This window comes from Arctopsyche grandis, chromosome 7 (assembly GCF_051622035.1).
Source record: "Arctopsyche grandis isolate Sample6627 chromosome 7, ASM5162203v2, whole genome shotgun sequence".
NCBI classification, from domain to species: Eukaryota; Metazoa; Arthropoda; class Insecta; order Trichoptera; family Hydropsychidae; genus Arctopsyche; species Arctopsyche grandis.
The window spans coordinates 22,307,559-22,328,277 of record NC_135361.1 but is presented as its reverse complement, the minus strand read 5'-3'; the positions used below and the strand labels follow the sequence as shown (position 1 = coordinate 22,328,277).

The following is a 20,719-nucleotide window of genomic DNA, read 5'->3' as shown; positions in this document are numbered from 1 at the left end:
CACCATTCGCTCCGTTAGTTAAACGTACCAAATTGTAAACACAAATACGCAAACAAAACAGCGGACATGTAGCGAATTCTTCGTCCGTTATGATGGAAATTGGCTACCCACACAGCTACCTCCTTGCAAATAATACCATTAGAGGATCACAATTAATAACCGAACGAAATTGCCTCGAAGAGAGGCGAGAGGGGGAGCAGAGGGGGGGGGGTGACTTCCTTTTGTGCGAAACGTTAAATTAATTAGAACGGAAGAGGTACCTCTCCCTGTACGAAATAAAACGTCCATTTAGGCCGGCGAAGTTTTCATCCACCATCTCCCTTTCTTCCTTTCTCCCTTCCGATGGAATATTTTCCGCGTAAAATATTTCCCCGAGAAAAAATCGGATATGAATCGATATTGCATGATAAAATTCCAACACGAAATAGTCCCGATCGGTGGAAATCCAACAGGTCCAAATCCCGACACGAACCGCCAACGAACAAACTTACAGCAAACCTAATTTCAGCAAAAATTTCTTAAATCAATGCATCAAATACATTCCAATGGCAAAAATATCTCAATATTACAAACAAATCAATTCTTAATTTAAAAAAAAAGCGACAAATCAAACGTTTCTATCTGTAATGCATATGTTACAGTTGAAGTGTATCTTCCTGTTCCAGTGTATTCCATATAACCTGGTACCAACTACTGTTATAGTTAAAGCGTATTTTCAATTGTAATATATTTTGTTTACTTCGTTACCTCAACTTCGATATAACTAACAGAGTGAACCTCATTTTTATTACTTTATTTTTATTTTATACCAGGAAGCCCTAACAAGTGACCCCGATGCGCCTTCCTGGCCAGAAATATTGTACACTCGATACAAGTATTATTAGTATTATACAAAGTAAATACATATCAATCAACACCCACAGAGCCATTTATAGTCAAATTTGTAAATTTGCTGCATTTTGTAAAAATTAGCGAGAAAATGGGTAAGGTTGCCTATTTGTTGGAACCATTTCAATGAAAGTCAAATAAATTGAAAAACTCTGATAGGAAACGATCGACCTAGAGTCATAAATCCAAGGTCTGGCCAGCAGAAGCCAGTGGGATTTGAACCCGTGACCACTTCGTTCGAAGCATTATATGCTAACTAACCACTAGTCAATTATTCTGGCAATTTGTTTACCATCTACCATTGGGCTTGGAATATATGTACATACATATGTATGTATGTATATACGTGGTCTTAACTACACCTCAGTTAATATTCAAATAAATTTAATTAAATGTTTACTATTAGATTACCCTTTGAGTGTTGACGTATTTTCTGTTGAAAACCCACCACGCTGAAATTTTCACCAACATTTCCAACTAGAATTATTTAGAAATCTAATAGAAAGCAGGTATAAATATTGTAGCTAATCCAAACAAATCCTAGATCAATACCGCCAAGGATTTCGAGTTTTGTAAAGGTGTGTTTAGACTAATATATTTTATTTTATATCTTGCAACTATATAAAATAAATAAAAGAAGTCTATCAAAGAATGTATATTTCCAAAACCAGTTCCATCTTCTTCATTGTTGTTAAAAATATAATGCTCACAATCTAAACGCCAAGCCACAATCTAAAATACTCAGCAGTTAGGGATTTCCATCGGGAAATTCTGTTATGGTTATTAATTCAGAAATTCCGGCGTAAACCAGTCTTTATAAACATTGACAAATGAATGACACCGTTTATACGACCCATGATCAATGCATTTTTTTTCAATGCTACCTGGAAAGGCTTAGCGGATAGTATTCTTTTTTACTCTGTAAATGCTCAAAATAAAAACGCCTATCGGCGTTTTTCAGGCCCATGGACTTGGCGTTGGTCAGCATTCAAAGGGTTAACTCTATTGGTCGACCTTTGTTATGAACTAATGCTAGCCTAAATTATTCAGCAGTTTTGGCCAAGACAAGACAAGACATTGAAATCTTATCTCAGCTAATCAATTATTCAGAAGTTTTGGCCAAGACAAGACAAGACATTGAAATCTTATCTCAGCTAATCTAAGCCCGAAAGTTACCTGCAATTAAGTACATACATATGTATCTAAAACCGTACATTGGATACAAAACATTTTCGTAATGAACAATCAGTCACATTTCACTGCACTCTACATATAATACATATGTATATACTTCCGTCATTCGACTACACACAAAATTAGTATGCATAATGTATGATATACACATATGTACGAGTGTGGAAAGTAAATACATACAATGTGGGTACACGTAATAAATATACGGTATGTGCGTATGATTTCAGTGGATCGAATCATCGCTGTCTGTCGTTCGGTTCGTGTGACGCGCAAACATAAAAATGTACATAAATTCATAACGAACAATAATAAAAATTCACATTCGATCAATAGACGTGACTTTTCAGGTTTTCGAATATGTACACACATAAAGCACGCAGTCAACGGGATCTGCCCACGACAATGTATGTACATACATATGTGTATACAAATATTAACGAACATCCGGTCGACACATCCGTCCGGTTAGTTTGTATTCTTCTCTTAGCTTGAAAAAAGTATTTTCTATTCAAATTTTATTTTGCATCGTAATAATTTTATTCACCATTGACGTTAAAGGTGTGCTCGCACGCAACTACTTTTAATGCATAGCATTGTTTATTATTTTATATGAACGTCTATCGCGTAAAGCATCAATGAAATTGCCGTTTTTTTTTTTCAGAAATTTGGGGTCAAGTCTGCTTTAGATATTATACCTACAATACCCTTTCATTTATTGAAAAGAGACGTATATTTTTTCTGTTTAAAAATAAACCCAATGTCGACCTTTAATGTTAATATTTTAGTTACCAACATACGGCAAACGTGCCACAAGATGACACGTTAATTTTACATTTATATATCGAACTCGGTTACCAGAAGTCTTAGTCATAATATTATTGAGTCAAGTCTAGCAAAAACGGATGCGAAATAGACAGCGCGCAAGAAAATACGCAGCGTTTCTTTCGTATTGGTTTAAATCCAGTCTATTTTACTTTATCTTGCAATCATGCGAAATTTCTACTTCTAGATTTTGAAAAATTTGAACTCAGAATCGATCACTGATTATGTTTTTAAGGTTTAGAAAAACATGTATGTGTTTGTGTTAGTATGTGTTTGTCCGTTCAGCACAAGTCGAGCGTACAGTGTACACAAAGCAAAGCAACTAATACGATTTTTTAGCTCGCAATTTTACCGATTTAAAATTCAGCACACTTCCAATTAACCCTTTTAAACGAAAACAAAAAATTGTGTGGTCAGAGCACTATCCCAATAAACATGTTTCAATAGAAAATACTCAATATAAAATAGTATTAACAGTGGGAAAATATCCCAAGTGAAAATAGGTACTTTTGACTTTTGATTTGAACTGGACGACTACTTAGAGAGATTTGAAAGCTGGAAAGTACTACAAATGAAAGATAAAATACCCGACTATAGATTCCAATTTTTATTTTGAACAGGAAATTGACAGATTTTGAGACATCGACCGAACACCAAGATATAGAAACATCGCGCGATTTAAAAAACACATACATCTCCGAATCTCCAGCCAATCAACATTTTTTATTACCAGATTCGTGTTCACTGGGCATATATCTAAGTCATATTTCATAGAAATAAGAAAAGTCATATTTCGTCTCTGAATCAAAAAAAAGTCGTCATTTGTCGAACAGTGTAATTAGTATCAGTGCTGAATTGCTTATCGATACGATGTTATTTATTTAATTTAGTTTTAAGTGGAATCTCCCCAATAAGGTTTCCTCTTTTTTGAAGTTTTTTTATTCGTTTATCTCCTAAGGCACTCGGCAAATCGAATTGAAACTATTTTAGGTGTAGTAAGTATAATACATTACATAAGCTAGTATTTTTTTAAATTATTTTACCTCAACCGGAAATAGCACTTTTACTCTAGAGATTTTTTGAATTTTTCTTCGAAACCTTTTGGTGTATTGAACCGAAATCTCATATCTAGAAGTTTAAACGTAATACCGAGTAATTTATCAAATTTAGTGAAATTCCGTCAACCGGAAATTTCAGTTTACTCTTTTTAGATTTTTGTGCGTGTGCTATTTAAATATAATTTATTGAACTTTAACATATTTATACAGAAAACAATATTGAACCAAATTGATTGTGGCTATGTTTTCATAAAAGCTGAGATCTCACCATATACGTCGGTTCAATATGAAATATGTGTTGAGAGAAGATGTCATGCGCTGTATTTACTGAACGTTTAGACTTGACTGCTGTATTTGCTGCATCTCATTTTAGGAATATGTCAGAATATGTACACATACCCCACGTCTAGACATTATTAATTGAACGTAATATATCCTCTGAAAGATCCAACACTTGGAAGTCCCACTCGTAGACGCACGCCGTATGTATGATATTTTTGACAGATTACACAGCAAAATTAGGCTCGTCGAAAATCCCCTCAAGTTCACTCAACTACCGAAAGCCCTTCCTTCCCCAGTCGCAAATTAGTACAAGTGCTTGTCAAAAGTGACGGCAGTGATTTTAGCTGTCACTTTTTCCCATCCTGTCCTCCCTCATCACTCCCTCCGCCTACTCCTACCCTCCAACCACCCACATTTCGCACTAACAACCAAAAAACATTCTCAAGTTTTGATAGGCACGATATTACCAGAGCCTAGGCTTGATGAGCGAGGTGGACCCAGTTCTCGAGTCCTCACCCACGACACGCCCTCTCCCTCAGCTAGGATTGATATAAAATTTGTCGCTGTGGGTTCTGTGGCGCGAAACTAGGACGCGGGGGTGTGGCATGGGTTAAGAGGCTGTGCGAGCAGAACGGAACGGAACCTTCTCGCTCATCATTCCTTTTTTGATCCGAGAAGTTTTAAAGCATTCGTCGAGATCATGTCGGTGATTGATAACGGGCCACAAAACCGAGCCAAACACTTACGCTCTGTTTCCAATGTGAGCCAGTGGGCGCCATAGTGATTCCGACACCGATTTTTTAATCAATCATTTGGAACATTTTACACGGAAATCTCGTCAACGCTAGGCTTGATGTCCTCGCATAGGTGGGCGGAAAGTTTTAGGCGCGAAACTGTTTTTCTTTTTTTTTTATATACATATGCACATACCATACACAGCACTTTTTTCTTGTTTACTATGGAAAAACTTTGTAGCAAAAAATCGTCCGAGGTTTCTTTACCCTCATCCGTAATGTAAATTTAGTTAGGCTCTCGAGTATTTTCTTTTCAAGGGGGGGGGGGATGAATTTTGTTCGCACGGAAAAATCTTTTCCCCGGGGAATGTACCTCGACTCTTACTGGATACAGTGGAGATTGTAATAAGTGAATCAATCGGCAGAGTAAAAATGTGTTTTACCGAAATAGAAAATGCACGTCGCGATAAAATGTCATTTTGCTTGGGTACGCCTAACGTATGAGATATACATAAACGATGGCATTTATTTAAGGAAAGTACTTTTTCAGTTAGTGGCCCACTGAAGAATACACTAATATTGGTTACCATAAAAAATCTTTATGAACTTAAATGGTAATAAATTGTATTACCTGTAATTGTTTCAAACGATTCATACCCATCTTTTGGAATGAAATTTAAAACAAACCTAAAAATTTGCTTTATGGAAAATTTTATATACACATATGTTATACAGAAACAAAATCAAAGGCACTTCAATTTACACTCAAGTATACAATTTGATTGAAGGAAAAATAAAAGAAAAAATTTCAAAAAAAATAATAACAAAAACAAATAAGCTTTCAAATCTCACTTTTCACCTATCCGTTACGCATTAAAAATATATAAAGTATTAAAATAAGCGCGATAAAAAAACTCCCTTAATAATGCAAGCACAATTCTCCCATATATAAAAGCGATCTGAAATATGTACATACATACCATTGATTTCAATTTATATATTCAATATGGAAACCGCCTACATCAAACACATCGATTCCGGATTTTTTCTAATTAATATATACGCAGAAATTTCGCTTATACACACATGTGCTATATGTATATTATGTAACACATTATACATATAATTTATCCAATATATCCGTCACGATAGACCGTATCCATTCCAACTTTAGGTTATAAGGCTTCAGGCCAAGGCACTCGTCTCATCTAACAGACAATTACTAAGCTAATTACACATTATAAACCTCTTATAATCAAATAAGCAACCGCTAAAATGCCCACTATTTTGAAACTCAAACTTATTAAAATCTAACCCGTCAACTTAATTAAGTTGAGCATTTACGGATAAATTCGACGTAAATAGAAACTCTACGATAGACAAGACACATTTATATGTAGAAAAGTTTTTATAGAACAAAATAATCGTTAAATATCCTAATCGTAAGAAAAAAATTGGGTCATTGGTTTAATAATATTGCAACATGAATGTTAGACGATTGGTACTCGTCGACCAATGGGTGGTCAGCACTCGTCATCCAATGGGTGATCAGCACTCGTCATCCAATCAGCGATCGGGACCCAACGCTCAACAGCCAATAAGGCCACGCGACTAATCGACTGGTAGATCTCACTGCATTGAGTATACATTAGTATAAAAGGTGGGCGGATTGCTCCGGTGATTCATTCAAATAATAAACAATATCTACCACTGAGTCTTTCACTCCGATGTGGAAACCCCCTTTCACGTCCAAGTTTGAGTCAGCGAATGACAACGACCATTGCAAATAGGGTTATATTATGTTGTATTTGTTGGCAGACAAGTATCTCGTTATTGAAAAACAGCTACAATGTACAAATTGTTAGAAACAAATCTGCCGGTTTGTTTGCAGACAAATTTCTCCGTCGGTGTCTATTTTGAGATACATTGTTGAACAAGGCAAACATCCTCAGCGTTTATGAAAATTGCGTTTGACTAATTATAAAACAATTAAAAAACCCTTCAGTTTATTACATCGCTCGGTACACAAGAGGAAGGAGGGTTTTCAGTAGTAGCGTCAGCAAGGGGGTTCGGTGCCAATTTGTTAAAGTGGTTTTTCCGCTATTCCAATTTGCAATATTGGGGTTGGTGAGGCAGCGCTAGGAATAGAAGCAACTGTGAGGTCTTATTAACCTGCAAACACCTGTAATAAATCCACGAGAGTCTTCGACGTCGACGTCGGTTTTCGACCCCCCAAACGACTTTATTTTTGCAAAAACAGCCCGCCTCAGCTCAAACCGACCCCCTTAAAAACACATGTCGAACGTGTGTATTGCACAAGTTTATATCAAATCCCGAAGGAAATGCGAAAATAACATATATTCCAGAAGTTTCCGTCTTTTCGTCTGTAATATACTCGATATATAATACAAGTTCCGAATCCGATAATTAATTATTGATAGTTATACTTTAGTTGGCGTTGGGGGAGGTATTTAAAGCCCAAAGGTATATATAATTCGGACTTAATTTCTTATCTCTTTCGGCCAATTTCCCGATGCTAATTCAACTAAGAAACCGACGACAAAGTTGGCGAATAAATTATTTTAATCCTGTGTATGCCACTTACAGAAGTAATTGTCGGCAAATATCTTGCCAATTTAATGGAAATTAATTTCGTATTTCATGCCTTCGGAAACGCGGCATTGCTTACCACCAAACAATGAATTAATTATGATCGAATGAATGTTTTGAAACCCTTGCGATATCTAATATATATATATATATATATATATATATATATATATATATATATATATATATATATATATATATATATATATATATATATATATATATATATATATATATATATATATTGTTGGGTAGGGGTGGGTTCAGGATTCAAAGGAGGCCAAAGTCACTTCACAGCATTGATTCAACGATTCAAGAGGTCCAAATAAAACCACCGCTCACTCCAGAATAATCTGATATACCGTATGTACCTCCTTGTAAAGGACAAGTTGCCCAGCACAGCTTCCCCAATCCATTAATGTGTCTATTGTCTAAGCAGTTAAAGGTCTACCCTAGCGCATCAATTGTTTACGCACGCACTCGCCCAGGTCTGTGAGAACTCCAGCGTATCCTTTGTTCGGGCACTTAATCAGTCCAGTTAGCCTAATACATATTATTATTATTTTATACGTTCTTTCTAATTATCATTTAATTAATCGTAGTAAACCCTGCCATGTCAAAAAAACGCCAGTGGAAAGACAATTATGTCGGTTAAGAATTCACTTGTACAGCAGAAAAATATGGTACACAACGACCTCAATGCATCTTATGATCCAAGATGTTTTCAAAATCCAATCTTAAACTATCAAAGTTAGAACATTTCAACAATGTGCATGGTGGTGAAGGTGCAGGTCACGGTAAAAAAAACGCCTATTAAGCCTACATATATCTACATATGTATGTATGTAAGCATCAATCAACAGCTAACACATGGAGATTCGGCGATCGGTGTCCATCGTCCACTGATTGAAAGCACTGATCGCCTGATTACGCCAAAAAGTCCTCGGCGTATGAGCACGTTGTATACAACAGCCAATAAGGTCTCGCGACTCATCGACCAATGATCTCGCTAGAATGAGAGTACCCGATTTATATAAATAGTCGGCGGATTTGTTCCGAGATTCATTCGGAGCTGGATGGTCAACGAGTCAACAATAAACCTCTACCGCTACTATTCACAGCGTCAGAAACCCCCTTCACGTCCACGCAACAATATTAAATCAATAACTGTCATCAAAAGTGAGCATAAAACCAAGACACTTTTTATAGAGTGCATCACGACTCTTCAGAAAATTGATTTACGCACTCACAAAAGCCTTCCAAGAAAGCGCCTCACCTCTAATCACATCACTGGAAGACATTTAACGCATAGAGACAATTCAAACTCTACCTCAGATGGAAAGAGTGGTGGAAAAATTGCACGAAATTAACGTCGGTCCAAAAACTCCCGTGAAACGTGCGGGCGCGCCGCTTTCAATTTCCTCATCCAGATTAATGCGACCAGATAAAGAGAGCCCACATTTTCAGACAAGATCCATTTGTATTTTTTCCACTTTTTTATTTGCATGAAAATTTCCGTACACATCCGATATACGTGTCAAGCGTAAGTTTCGCAAACATACCGATCGTAAATTACACTCGCGCAGAGGCAACTCGAAATATTCTTCTTTTCGTACGACCTATCGTATGTACACCTATGTATACTAAAAGGATTTTCATATTACATACATACATATATACAATAATAATAAAATATAAAAAGCGTCTGCGTAAATGCGAGCTGTCGATATACATTACAGAGTTCCATTACAAAAGAATACGAAACTCCTAAATCGAAATGCACAGGTGGAACTCGGCTGATACACTTTCGCTCCCTTCGAATGTGGGGGGATGAAATTAATAAGAGGTTTTGTGTGTCTGTATAGGGTTTCGGTTCCAATAAACCATAATTCAGCTGGTATAACAGATCTCAGGTGCGTTGTAGTCGCGCACTTTGTTAAAAATAAATTGCAGCAATCTTTTATACAACGCATGTACATATGTACTTGAGTATAATAACTCGTCGAAAAATCGATAGATTATGCCGATTATATTATACTCGAAGATCGCAATAACGGAAACGATATTATTCGCAACAAGAAAATTAAGTAAATGTTATGAGAATTCAGACGGATTCCAAGTAGATTCTCACAACGAACAATCGAACAAATAAACTTGAGCCGAACAATTGCGTTTCCATTTCGTTGTGTTCATTTGAAATCGTTTTCTGAACTGGCTGCAACAACTTTGGTATGCAGATGTAAATAAATGCTGAAACTGAATGTGCGATTTCAAAACACATTGGTTGCTACATAAATAGCGTACGTCGATAAAATCTATGTTTGATAATGCCCACACATATGTATGTATATTGGCAGCGAAATAATAAATGAACGAAATTGGTGCAATTGGTGCAAGTACTACGATTTACGAACATTCGGGTCCTAAATTTTGAGATATCGAAAAATATGGAAAACAAATTCCATCGCCTAGCCATAAAAAGTCAACGAATCCAATACTTGTAGGCAAATTAATACAATATATCAGTGGCGGCTCGTCCTAATGGGCTGCCGGGCTGCAGCCCCTCCTATAAAATTCTAAGATATATATTTAATAATACATTTAATATTTTATTTATTAATGATATTTTTTTTATTAGTTGGATGGACTTAACTATTGGGGCCTTCGACAGAGTAAATATTACTTACAATATCACCCATATCCAAAAGGGTGATATTGTAAGTAATGTTGACCGTTTTGAAGACCCCACTAACTTGTATGGTGACAGATGAATTAAAATGTTGCTGTACTGGCTGTAAAGTATTACAGCGCCGAGCTGAACGCTGCGCAGCCCGGAGTTTCGGAACGAGAAAGAGAAAGAGCTATTTGCAACTGCAGATAGCTCTTTCTCTTTCACTCACTCTGCCATTTTGGGCTGGACAGTCGGCAGCCTTCGCCTGTCTGCCGTCTACAGTCGGCAGTCTTCGCCTTCGAAATTCATCTGTCAGTTTGTTTAAGATTTCGCGCGCTTGATCTTACATTTGATTAGTTGAATCGCACGATCACAGCTTTATTCGTTTTCGTTACTCTTAATTGGTTGTGTACGAGCCCTCATCAAATCTTCGGTGAGTCGTTTTCATTTTGATAACAGCAAACTTTTTTCAAATCGGTTTAACTTTTTCTCGTAATTTTTTATTTAAATATATTAAGATTTTTTTTCTTTTAAAAATGGAAGAACAAAAGAATTCAGTAAAATATTTACAAAATTTGCACTTTTCGCGACTAGAACTTACCGAAAAAGTCGCTATAAAAGCATTAGGCTGCCTCACGCCCAATTTAATTATTTCACAGCCTGCAACTAGTAGATCTTTTAGTTACTCGCGAAAATTTAATCCAGACATTTATAAAAAATACAATTGGTTAACGAGATGTACAGAAAAAAACGCGTTATTTTGTTATCCGTGTCTTTTGTTTGGAGGCGAGTCGCCAGGCGAAGCATCTTGGACGAAAACAGGAGTTATTGACTTAAAACATTTAAACGATAAATTTAAAAACACGAGGGAAGTGTCGAACACTTAAAAAATTTGTGTAATCTCACGATTTTGGGAAGCTTGTCGGCGGGAAATAGATAAGCATAACGAAAACGTCAAAAAAAAATCGGGATGTTTTATTTAAAATTATTGATTGCGTTAAATTTTGCGGTAAATTTGAAATGCCAATGAGGGGACACGATGAAACAGATAATTCAAAAAATCCAGGAGTTTTTCGGGGGCTTCTAGAATATTCACAAAATTTCGACGATTCTTTAAAAAAACATTTTCAAACTTTTTCGGTTTTTAAAGGGACATCAAAAACAATTCAAAATTAACTTTTAGATTGTATTTTGAACGTGTGTAGGGAACAAATAAGTGCTGAAATAAAAAAAAAACAACTTATCTAGCTATTATGGCAGATGAAACAACCGATGTATCGATGCATTGTCAACAGGTTAATGTTTTTCGTTACGAATTAGGGGGTTAAGTTTTTGAAAGGTTTTGGGGTTTTTTTTAATCCGCGTCGCGAAACCAGCAAGAACGAATTTTTTTAGCAATCTTACTGGAGTACCAGCGTATTTTTCGAAATCTTCATCGCGTTTGGACGCACCCCTTTAATGGGTGGTGAATTTTGCTAGTTTTTTTTTTCAATAATACTTAAATCCACATGTAAGTGGTCGTACGCCAAAAATTGTGCTTATTTTGTCCTGTTATGACATGATAGAATAATTATGGTGACATTTTTTAGACATATTTTCAGTGCAGCCCCGCCACTAAAAATTATCACGAGCCGCCACTGCAATATATGTATGTACAATAGATATTGTGTTTTATTTCATTACGTTGTAGCATACGACGGGTATTATTATTTTTATTGCGTAATATATGTAAGATAAATTTCCGTAAAATTATAGCAAATTTTATTGGACTTATTCAGATAAACCCAATTATAAACTTTATGTAAGGGGCACTCCCTTTGAGAAAAAATATGACAAGGGTCATCCTTAAAAAAATGATAAAAATCTTGAAACGAGTCTGTAATACATATTCCTTTGAACAACTGTAATGCTTCTACATATATTTATTTTAAAAATAATAGATTTAAAATTTTTATACATACGTATTGTGATACATAAAAAATACATAATGAAACACATGAATAAAATTGATATTCCGAATATTATGAGTGTTCAATATAATGACCCGCCAAAGCCGCGCAGGACAAACCCGCGCATAGCAATGCCGCACAAAATAACCCCGTCAATGCCGAGCAAAAAAAATTATAAATTAGTTTTTTAAAGATCTTTTTATGAGATAGGAGTAAAAAAAGAGAAGCACTGGTACGAAAGATTCGTTATCTTTAACTTTATGCAACGGAATGTAACTATTTTAAGGCCTCAAAACATTGAACAAAGCATCTGACGTGCTAGGCTAAAACTTATAAAACCGTCATAAAGCTTTATGACAATTATGACGGTCTCACAAAATTTTAATTTTTGCCATTTGTGGGCATACCTATACATAAGTACATAGTTTGGTATTTTGGATACCTTTGAAAAAATATTTCAACTATTCATTGCAATTGGAAACCTCCACAAAACAAATCATATATTATAATTTTGTGAAAAGTATGCAGTAATCTACATATAATAGGCTTTTGCAAAAACTTTTTTTTTATTAATGTTGCGCCCACGTGACTCTGGAGTCTAATTGTGAGTATGTTTTAATTTTTATTGGAAATAAAATATAATATACAGGAATTTACTTTTGTTCTGCGCGTTTATATCGGTGTATTTTATAATTATTTTACGAATCATTTATAATAAAGAGCAAATACCATTCGTGATTTAGATCTTAAAATTCCAAAATAGGAAAATTGATTAATTGAAAAGTGAACACTATTTGTTTTTTCTCTGTTTTTAATTTTATATAATTGTAAATATAAACTATTTCATTATTTTTTCATTATAATGGCGAACAAAATTAAATTTTTGTCCTGTAAATTCAAAAACTGAATCACTGAAAATTAAAAACTTGATATCTAGAATTTATTATTCTGCGGCTTGAACTATTTTAAAGTAGAAAAATGTGATTTTATTCTACAATTAATTTATTAAAAAATATTTATAATAATTGCGAAGCAATAAAATGTGAGTGAACGATTAAAAAGTGAACGACTTTTATTGACCACTACTGTATGTGTAATAAATATTTATCAAAACTGTTTTATAATTTATTCGCGGTCATATCAATCCCGTTAATATAATAAAAAATAAAGTAATAAATAAATCATAATGTTCATAAATATTTTTATAAAACATTTAAATTCTAATAAAAGTAAGCTTTCTTTTTTTAAGAGATTATAATATTTTAAGCGTTTCAATCGGAGCTGTAGAGTTGGCGACGAAGTCATTAAAAATCGAGCGATTCCGACTTTGATTTCGCATTTATTTATATTTACTTAATAATTAAATAGTGAATATTGAAATTAAATAATGTGAATATTGAATTACTAACGAATGCGTAGGACTCATGTTTGCGACGACCTACCAATACCGTATGTAACATATCGGTCTCCGTGACGAGCCAGAAGGTTAAATTACAGAAAACGCAAATATCGGAAGGCAAAGATCGAAAATCGAAAGATCTTAAGTTGAAAGATCAAAAAAAAAGGGTGCATGGTAAACGGTACATACTCACTTAATTTTCGTGAGCAGGATACAACAGGAACAAGAGGAACAGGCTTTTCCTCCCGTATTAATGTGCGCGCGCAGAATACGGGAGGAAAAGCCTGTTCCTCTTGTTCCTGTTGTACCCTGCTCGCGCAAATTAAGTGAGTATGTACTGTTTACCATTCGATCTTTGCCTTCCGATATTTGTGTTTCTGTAATTTAACATTCTGGCTCGTCACGTAGACCCGTAACATATGTATGTATGTTCATTTTAACCGCAATGTTTATATGTATATCAGTTATACATATACACAATATCATCATCATTTACAGCCATTCGCCATTCAATGCTGTATATCCTCTCAAACACGTTTCCATTCGTCTCTGTTTTGGGCAACACTCAGCCATTTCATCCGACACATTTTTTTCTGATTTCATCCACCAATTCCCCTAGGGGCCTTCCTCCATGCACCCTTTTACATTCTCTCGGGCAGGATTCACCCAGCAGGACTCCGAGGCTTTCCAAAAACCCATTGTCAAAATTCCGTCAGTTCTTATATACGATGATTAATTTAAATATTAATATAATATTTGTTTTAAATATTAATATAATATAAGTAGTTCAATTTACATTAGTTCCAAGGTTTAAAATAAAAACTACGAGGTCCAGCCTTCCAGGCTGCGAACACAAGAAGAATATCCAAAAATTTAAATTAAATTAAAATATTTTCAGAAAAAATCCCGCTGCGGCGCTTATATATTCTTATATTTATATGCTTATATATTCCATTAGAAATAAACTGTCCAATTGTGACTAGGGCATCCATATTTTTTTAGTATTTCTAATTTATTTCGTATTCATGTTGGCATGTCTTAATGAAAAAATTCTCCAGTGGCGTTTTTTTTTTCACATTATTATAATATATAATATTTCACTCCTCCCTAATTTCATACGTCTCTTTATCTATTCATCTTTACTACCGGACATGTCAATTATTTGACCTAAATATAAATAATTATTTACTACTTCAACTGGTTTATCATCTAATGAGATGCTATCAGGCATGCAATAACTATTGAACATTAGTTGGGTCTTATCTACGTTAATCACAAGGCGCTTTTTTTTAATCCTACTTTCCTACATGCCACCGTGCGTGAAGGAAAAGATCTTCGATCAATGCGTTTTGCCAGTTATGACGTATGGATGTGAAACTTGGACACTGAACGCCAAGATGCTACACAAAGTCCAATGCACTCAAAGAATATGGAACGCTGTATGCTCGGCATAACGAGGAAAGACAGGAAACGGAATACGTGGGTGAGAAATATGACAAGTGTAGTGGACATAGTAGAAAGAGTAAAGAAATTGAAATGACAATGGGCGGGCCGCGTGGCTAGAAGAATGGACGAAAGGTGGACAAAAGAAGTGCTTGAATGGTACCCGAGAGAATGCAAAAGGATAAAAGGAAAACCGCAGGGAAGATGAGAGTTGTGCAAAACAGAGACTACTGGAAGCGTCTTGGATAGGCCTTCATCCAGCAGTGAATGGTGAATGGCTGTAGATGATGATGATATAATATTTCATTATAGTTTGTTCCTCTGTAAATATATAGTAAATTTGTGCAAATAAATATTTGCACAAAAATAATATTATATTTTTGGAAACCCTTCGGATACCCTCTCGGGTATAATTCGAGCACTTCTTTCGACCATCTATCGTTCGTTCTTCTAGATGTGAGATCAAACTTGACCATTGCCATTTCAATCTATTTACTCTTTTCACTATATCAACCATACATAATATATGAATAATAAATAACTAGTGTTGTACCCGATGAAATATCATCGCATGGGTGTTGGCATATTAAGTTATTAAATAATAAAAGAAATGTGTCGGCCCTGTGTTCGATCAGTACGCGGTCGAATTTTTTTCAAATACCCTTTGAATATATTTAATTTAAATATAATAATTTTATATTTAATAGTTTTATATGAAAAAATAAATGGTAAAAACTACCTACCTACCTACAAATAAACAATATACAACACCAATAGAAATATTGATTAATTAAATTAATTTTCAATAGATGGCGCTAAATGCTCGGAGACTAATTTGCCTACAGGAAATATTGGTAGAAAACAGTATACATATATACATACATATATGTATATACTAGTTTTTTTCTTTCGTCATTATATTCGTACATTTTATTAGCAGTGGTTTGGCTGTGACGTACATATGTATGTATGTTGAATCGAAATGACTATTATAGTACGGCGAGCGTTATCGCAGATACACAACTACACACACAAACACACAGAATAGCGATATTATATTTATTTATTTACAAATTTGCCATATGACTCATATCATATGTATATATGACTAGCTGAACCCGGATTGCGTTGCAATGCCACAATAACGCAAACAATTCCCGTTCCCGTTCCCGTCTTTCGATGTGTTTCGATAAGTGAATGTTTCAGTTCCAAATTAATACTTAATAATCAAATTAAATTACAGTAATGAAAATTTGTCGAAAAAACGCAGGCAGCGAACACATTTGAAATTATTCAATTGTTTGTTTATTTCACCATATTCAACCCAGATGACGACGCGAACACTTTTGAAATTATTGCTTTGCAATGTCACTCATTCCCGTTTTTCCCGTTTCCGTTCCCGTTTTTGGCCGATTTTTTTTTACAGTAAGCTTCCCGGACATGCATACAACAAATCCTGAAAGTTACAATTGGTCGAGTGGTTTAGGAGCCTATACGAGACAGGCAGACAAACAGACATTCATTTTTATATACATATTATATATAGACAAGTATTTAAAAATCAAAATCAAAATCAGCTCATTAGTCGGGGAAGAAATTACAACTAGTCACAAAGTTGAAACTCATCAGCTGACATGAAAAAGCAAAAAAAAAAAAAACAAAACAAAATCACATAAATTTAAAACAAATTTCATTTGTTTTATTCCGTTCGTCATTAACGGGCAAACATTGTAATACATTTAGGTACAAATATATTTTTAATATTCCTTTCGATATATACGATTTGATCGACGAACGTTACATGCCTTTTACATACAATAAAAATCGACAAGGTCAAAACGAAGCAGACAGACGACATTACGAATAGGAATATGTAAATGGTAGACGAGTGACGAGTACACCATTTAGCGGTACATCGAACCCTTTCGGTAAAGTTCAAGCGAGGAGACGGGAGACGAGAGACGAAAGACGTTACGTCGAACACGCCTTTGTCATCGAAAACATTCAAAGCAGAGGAACGTGAACGTGAATGTGTATTGTAAACAGATCGATGTTCCGAGGAGTGTAGGTGGGTGGGTATACCTGAAGTCTGATGAGGTGGAAGTGGAAGCGGAGGTGGAAGTGCAGCGGCTCCGGTGAAGAGGGCGCAGCACCAGCAGCAGCAGCAGAAGCAGAAACAATTCCACCAATACCAGTACAAGTGCCAGTGCCAATGGCTCGTGGGATTGTTGGTGTTGTTGTTGGGGTTGTTGGGGTGGGTGGGGCGCGCCGGAAGCGCGACCATCGCGCTCACATGACGCGGATCACCACCTCGACACTGACTCTACATCTGCGTCTGCATCTGAATCTGCATCTGCATTTGCATTTACAACTACACCTACACTCCACTGACACTCGGAACCCGCATCGACACGCTCAAACACACGTCCACACCCCGCGCCCGCCCGCGCCGACTGACTGCTGCTTACGAACACTCGCTCAGACTGACGTTTCGCACTCACACACACACACACACGCACCACCTGCTGGATGAAACAACAATCTAATCATGGCTGCCACTACACGCTTTACTGTTTACTAAGATTACTCCTATTGTATTCTCCAGTTCTTATTATTCTTTGCCTCTCTTCGCTATCTTGTCTCTTTATGGTCAAATTTATCCTTCAACTTGTATAAATTCGATAGATGGAACTGCTTCATAAACTGCCATCATTTTTTTAAATTATTATATGTATTTAAATCTCATCACTAGTCACCGGAGCCTGAGGGGGCCGTGTATTGTTCAAAGGTTGTAAATGCATTGTTAAAGGTTTGCCGAACAATGGATAGCACTGTGACTATCCTACCTCTACTCGTCACCAGAGATAGGCGCGACCCAGTGCTTTTAAGGACAAAAAATGGGTTTGCCATTGTCCATTACAATGATATACAAAGCTAGAGAGCAAAATAAAGGTTCACAATAGAAATGGACAATACGGAACCGTGATGCGCCGGCCTATATTCACCACTATATTTATTTACTAAAGAGCGGACCCAGAGCGCACCGTTCATTGTATTCCTGGAAAAAGCACGGTCTCTATCCGCGCTCTATTATTTAGTCTGCCTGTCATTGGTGTATCTTTAAGAATCACTAGCTTCTTAGTTAGTTACTATTTATGACTGGAGATATAGATGGTTCTCGTGAAAGTAGAAGGTTCTCTAATCGCTAAATTGCTATTGGCTCTTCCATTGGGGCATAATATATATCTAATCTATAATTTGGAAAGAGACTTTGTATGTAAATATCCTTGGTCGTCGTCGTCGTCGTCTTCGTCATCGTCCGTAGATCGGTGACGTCATCGAACACGTGATTCGATTTTTTTTTTTTCGATCCATGGGCGCCGATTTTTTTTTTCATTTCAATGGATTCACCCCCGCGGGGGCGCAAGGCGAGTAGTTTCATGGGGCCCCGCCAGGGGCGCCACAAGGGGCGCAGCCCCGTGGGGCTCAAAAGGGGGCGCCACAAGGGGCGCAGCCCCGTGGGGCCCCGAAGGGGGCCCGGGGGGCCCAGCCTCATGGGGCGCAGCCCCATGGGGCTCAAAAGGGGGTGCCACAAGGGGCGCAGCCCCATGGGGCTCAAAAGGGGGCGCCACAAGGGGCGCAGCCCCGTGGGGCCCAGCCTCATGGGGCGCAGCCCCATGAGGCTCAAAAGGGGGCGCCACAAGGGGCGCAGCCCCGTGGGGCCCCGAAGGGGGCCCGGGGGGCCCAGCCTCATGGGGCGCAGCCCCATGGGGCTCAAAAGGGGGCGCCACAAGGGGCGCAGCCCCGTGGGGCCCCGAAGGGGGCGCGGGGGGCCCAGCCTCATGGGGCGCAGCCCCATGGGGCTCAAAAGGGGGCGCCACAAGGGGCGCAGCCCCGTGGGGCCCCGAAGGGGGCCCGGGGGGCCCAGCCTCATGGGGCGCAGCCCCATGAGGCTCAAAAGGGGGCGCCACAAGGGGCGCAGCCCCGTGGGGCCCCGAAGGGGGCCCGGGGGGCCCAGCCTCATGGGGCGCAGCCCCATGGGGCTCAAAAGGGGGCGCCACAAGGGGCGCAGCCCCGTGGGGCCCCGAAGGGGGCCCGGGGGGCCCAGCCTCATGGGGCGCAAGCCCTAATAGGCATTAACTAAGGGGGGCGAAGCCCTAGACGGCAATTAATCATGGGGGCGCGGAGGGGCGAAGCCCTAAAAGGCAACTGATCATGGGGGCGAAGCCTTAGACGGCATTTAATCATGGGGGCGCGGAGGGGCGAAGCCCTAAAAGGCATTAACTAAGGGGGGCGAAGCCCTAAACGGCAATTAATCTTGGGGGCGCGGGGGGCGAAGCCCTAAAAGGCAACTGATCATGGGGGCGAAGCCTTAGACGGCATTTAATCATGGGGGCGCGCAGGGGCGAAGCCCTAAAAGGCATTAACTAAGGGGGGCGAAGCCCTAAACGGCAATTAATCTTGGGGGCGCGGGGGGCGAAGCCCTAAAAGGCAACTGATCATGGGGGCGAAGCCTTAGACGGCATTTAATCATGGGGGCGCGGAGGGGCGAAGCCCTAAAAGGCATTAACTAAGGGGGGCGAAGCCCTAAACGGCAATTAATCTTGGGGGCGCGGGGGGCGAAGCCCTAAAAGGCAACTGATCATGGGGGCGAAGCCTTAGACGGCATTTAATCATGGGGGCGCGGAGGGGCGAAGCCCTAAAAGGCATTAACTAAGGGGGGCGAAGCCCTAAACGGCAATTAATCTTGGGGGCGTGGGGGGCGAAGCCCTAAAAGGCAACTGATCATGGGAGCGAAGCCTTAGACGGCATTTAATCATGGGGGCGCGGAGGGGCGAAGCCCTAAAAGGCATTAACTAAGGGGGGCGAAGCCCTAAACGGCAATTAATCTTGGGGGCGCGGGGGGCGAAGCCCTAAAAGGCATTAACTAAGGGGGGCGAAGCCCTAGACGGCATTTAATCATGGGGGTGCGGAGGGGCGAAGCCCTAAAAGGCATTAACTAAGGGGGGCGAAGCCCTAAACGGCAATTGCTCATGGGGCGTGGAGGGGCGAAGCCCTAGAAGGCAAAGGCTCAGGGGGGCGCCGAGGGCGAAGCCCTAGAAGGCAAAAAAAAAATTTGATTTTTTTTTTTGATTTTTTAAAAAAATTTTTTTTAATTTTTTTTTAATTTTTTTTTAATTTTTTTTTTAATTTTTTTTTTAAATTTTTTAATTTTTTTTTTTTTTAATTGAATTAGCTTAGTCATGTTTAAGCGGTTTATATTATAAACACTGAGCGAAGCCGGGTAATACAGCTAGTGTATATATAAAGAGATGTGACGTGGTGGGTATGTGGCAGACTCGTGGACAGACACCCAATCAGAGCAAATTATTCGGGAAGCGAGGAAGCGTGGTAGCGGGGAATTGGGAGGGGGGGGGGGGGGGTGTAGAGCGTCATTTGACGACAGGCATGTGCGACATTGGGTCGAGTCATGGGTGACACACACACACACACACACACACGCTTCTTTATTACGCACTATAATAATGCGCGCACTCTTTATAACGATTAATATTACGTACGCCAGCGTGCTTATAAATAACCTTACTAAATATTTATATATAACATATAACTTTATTTTAATTTGTGTATCAATTTCTCTCCGAAACCACTCGTTGAAATCAACGGAC

The 20,719-nt window shown here is 38.1% G+C and overlaps 1 protein-coding gene across 1 annotated transcript in view; it reads right to left on the bottom strand.

Moving 5' to 3' along the window:
• Nucleotides 1-17,581, bottom strand: part of Kul (Kuzbanian-like) — a 66,053-nt gene extending 48,472 nt beyond the window's left edge. Inside the window, exon 1 of the mRNA XM_077434199.1 lies at nucleotides 17,133-17,581. Within this exon, the coding sequence (XP_077290325.1) occupies nucleotides 17,133-17,334 (202 nt within the window). The 5' untranslated portion in view covers nucleotides 17,335-17,581. The remainder of the gene's footprint in view (nucleotides 1-17,132) is intronic.
• Nucleotides 17,582-20,719: the final 3,138 nt, after the last annotated feature.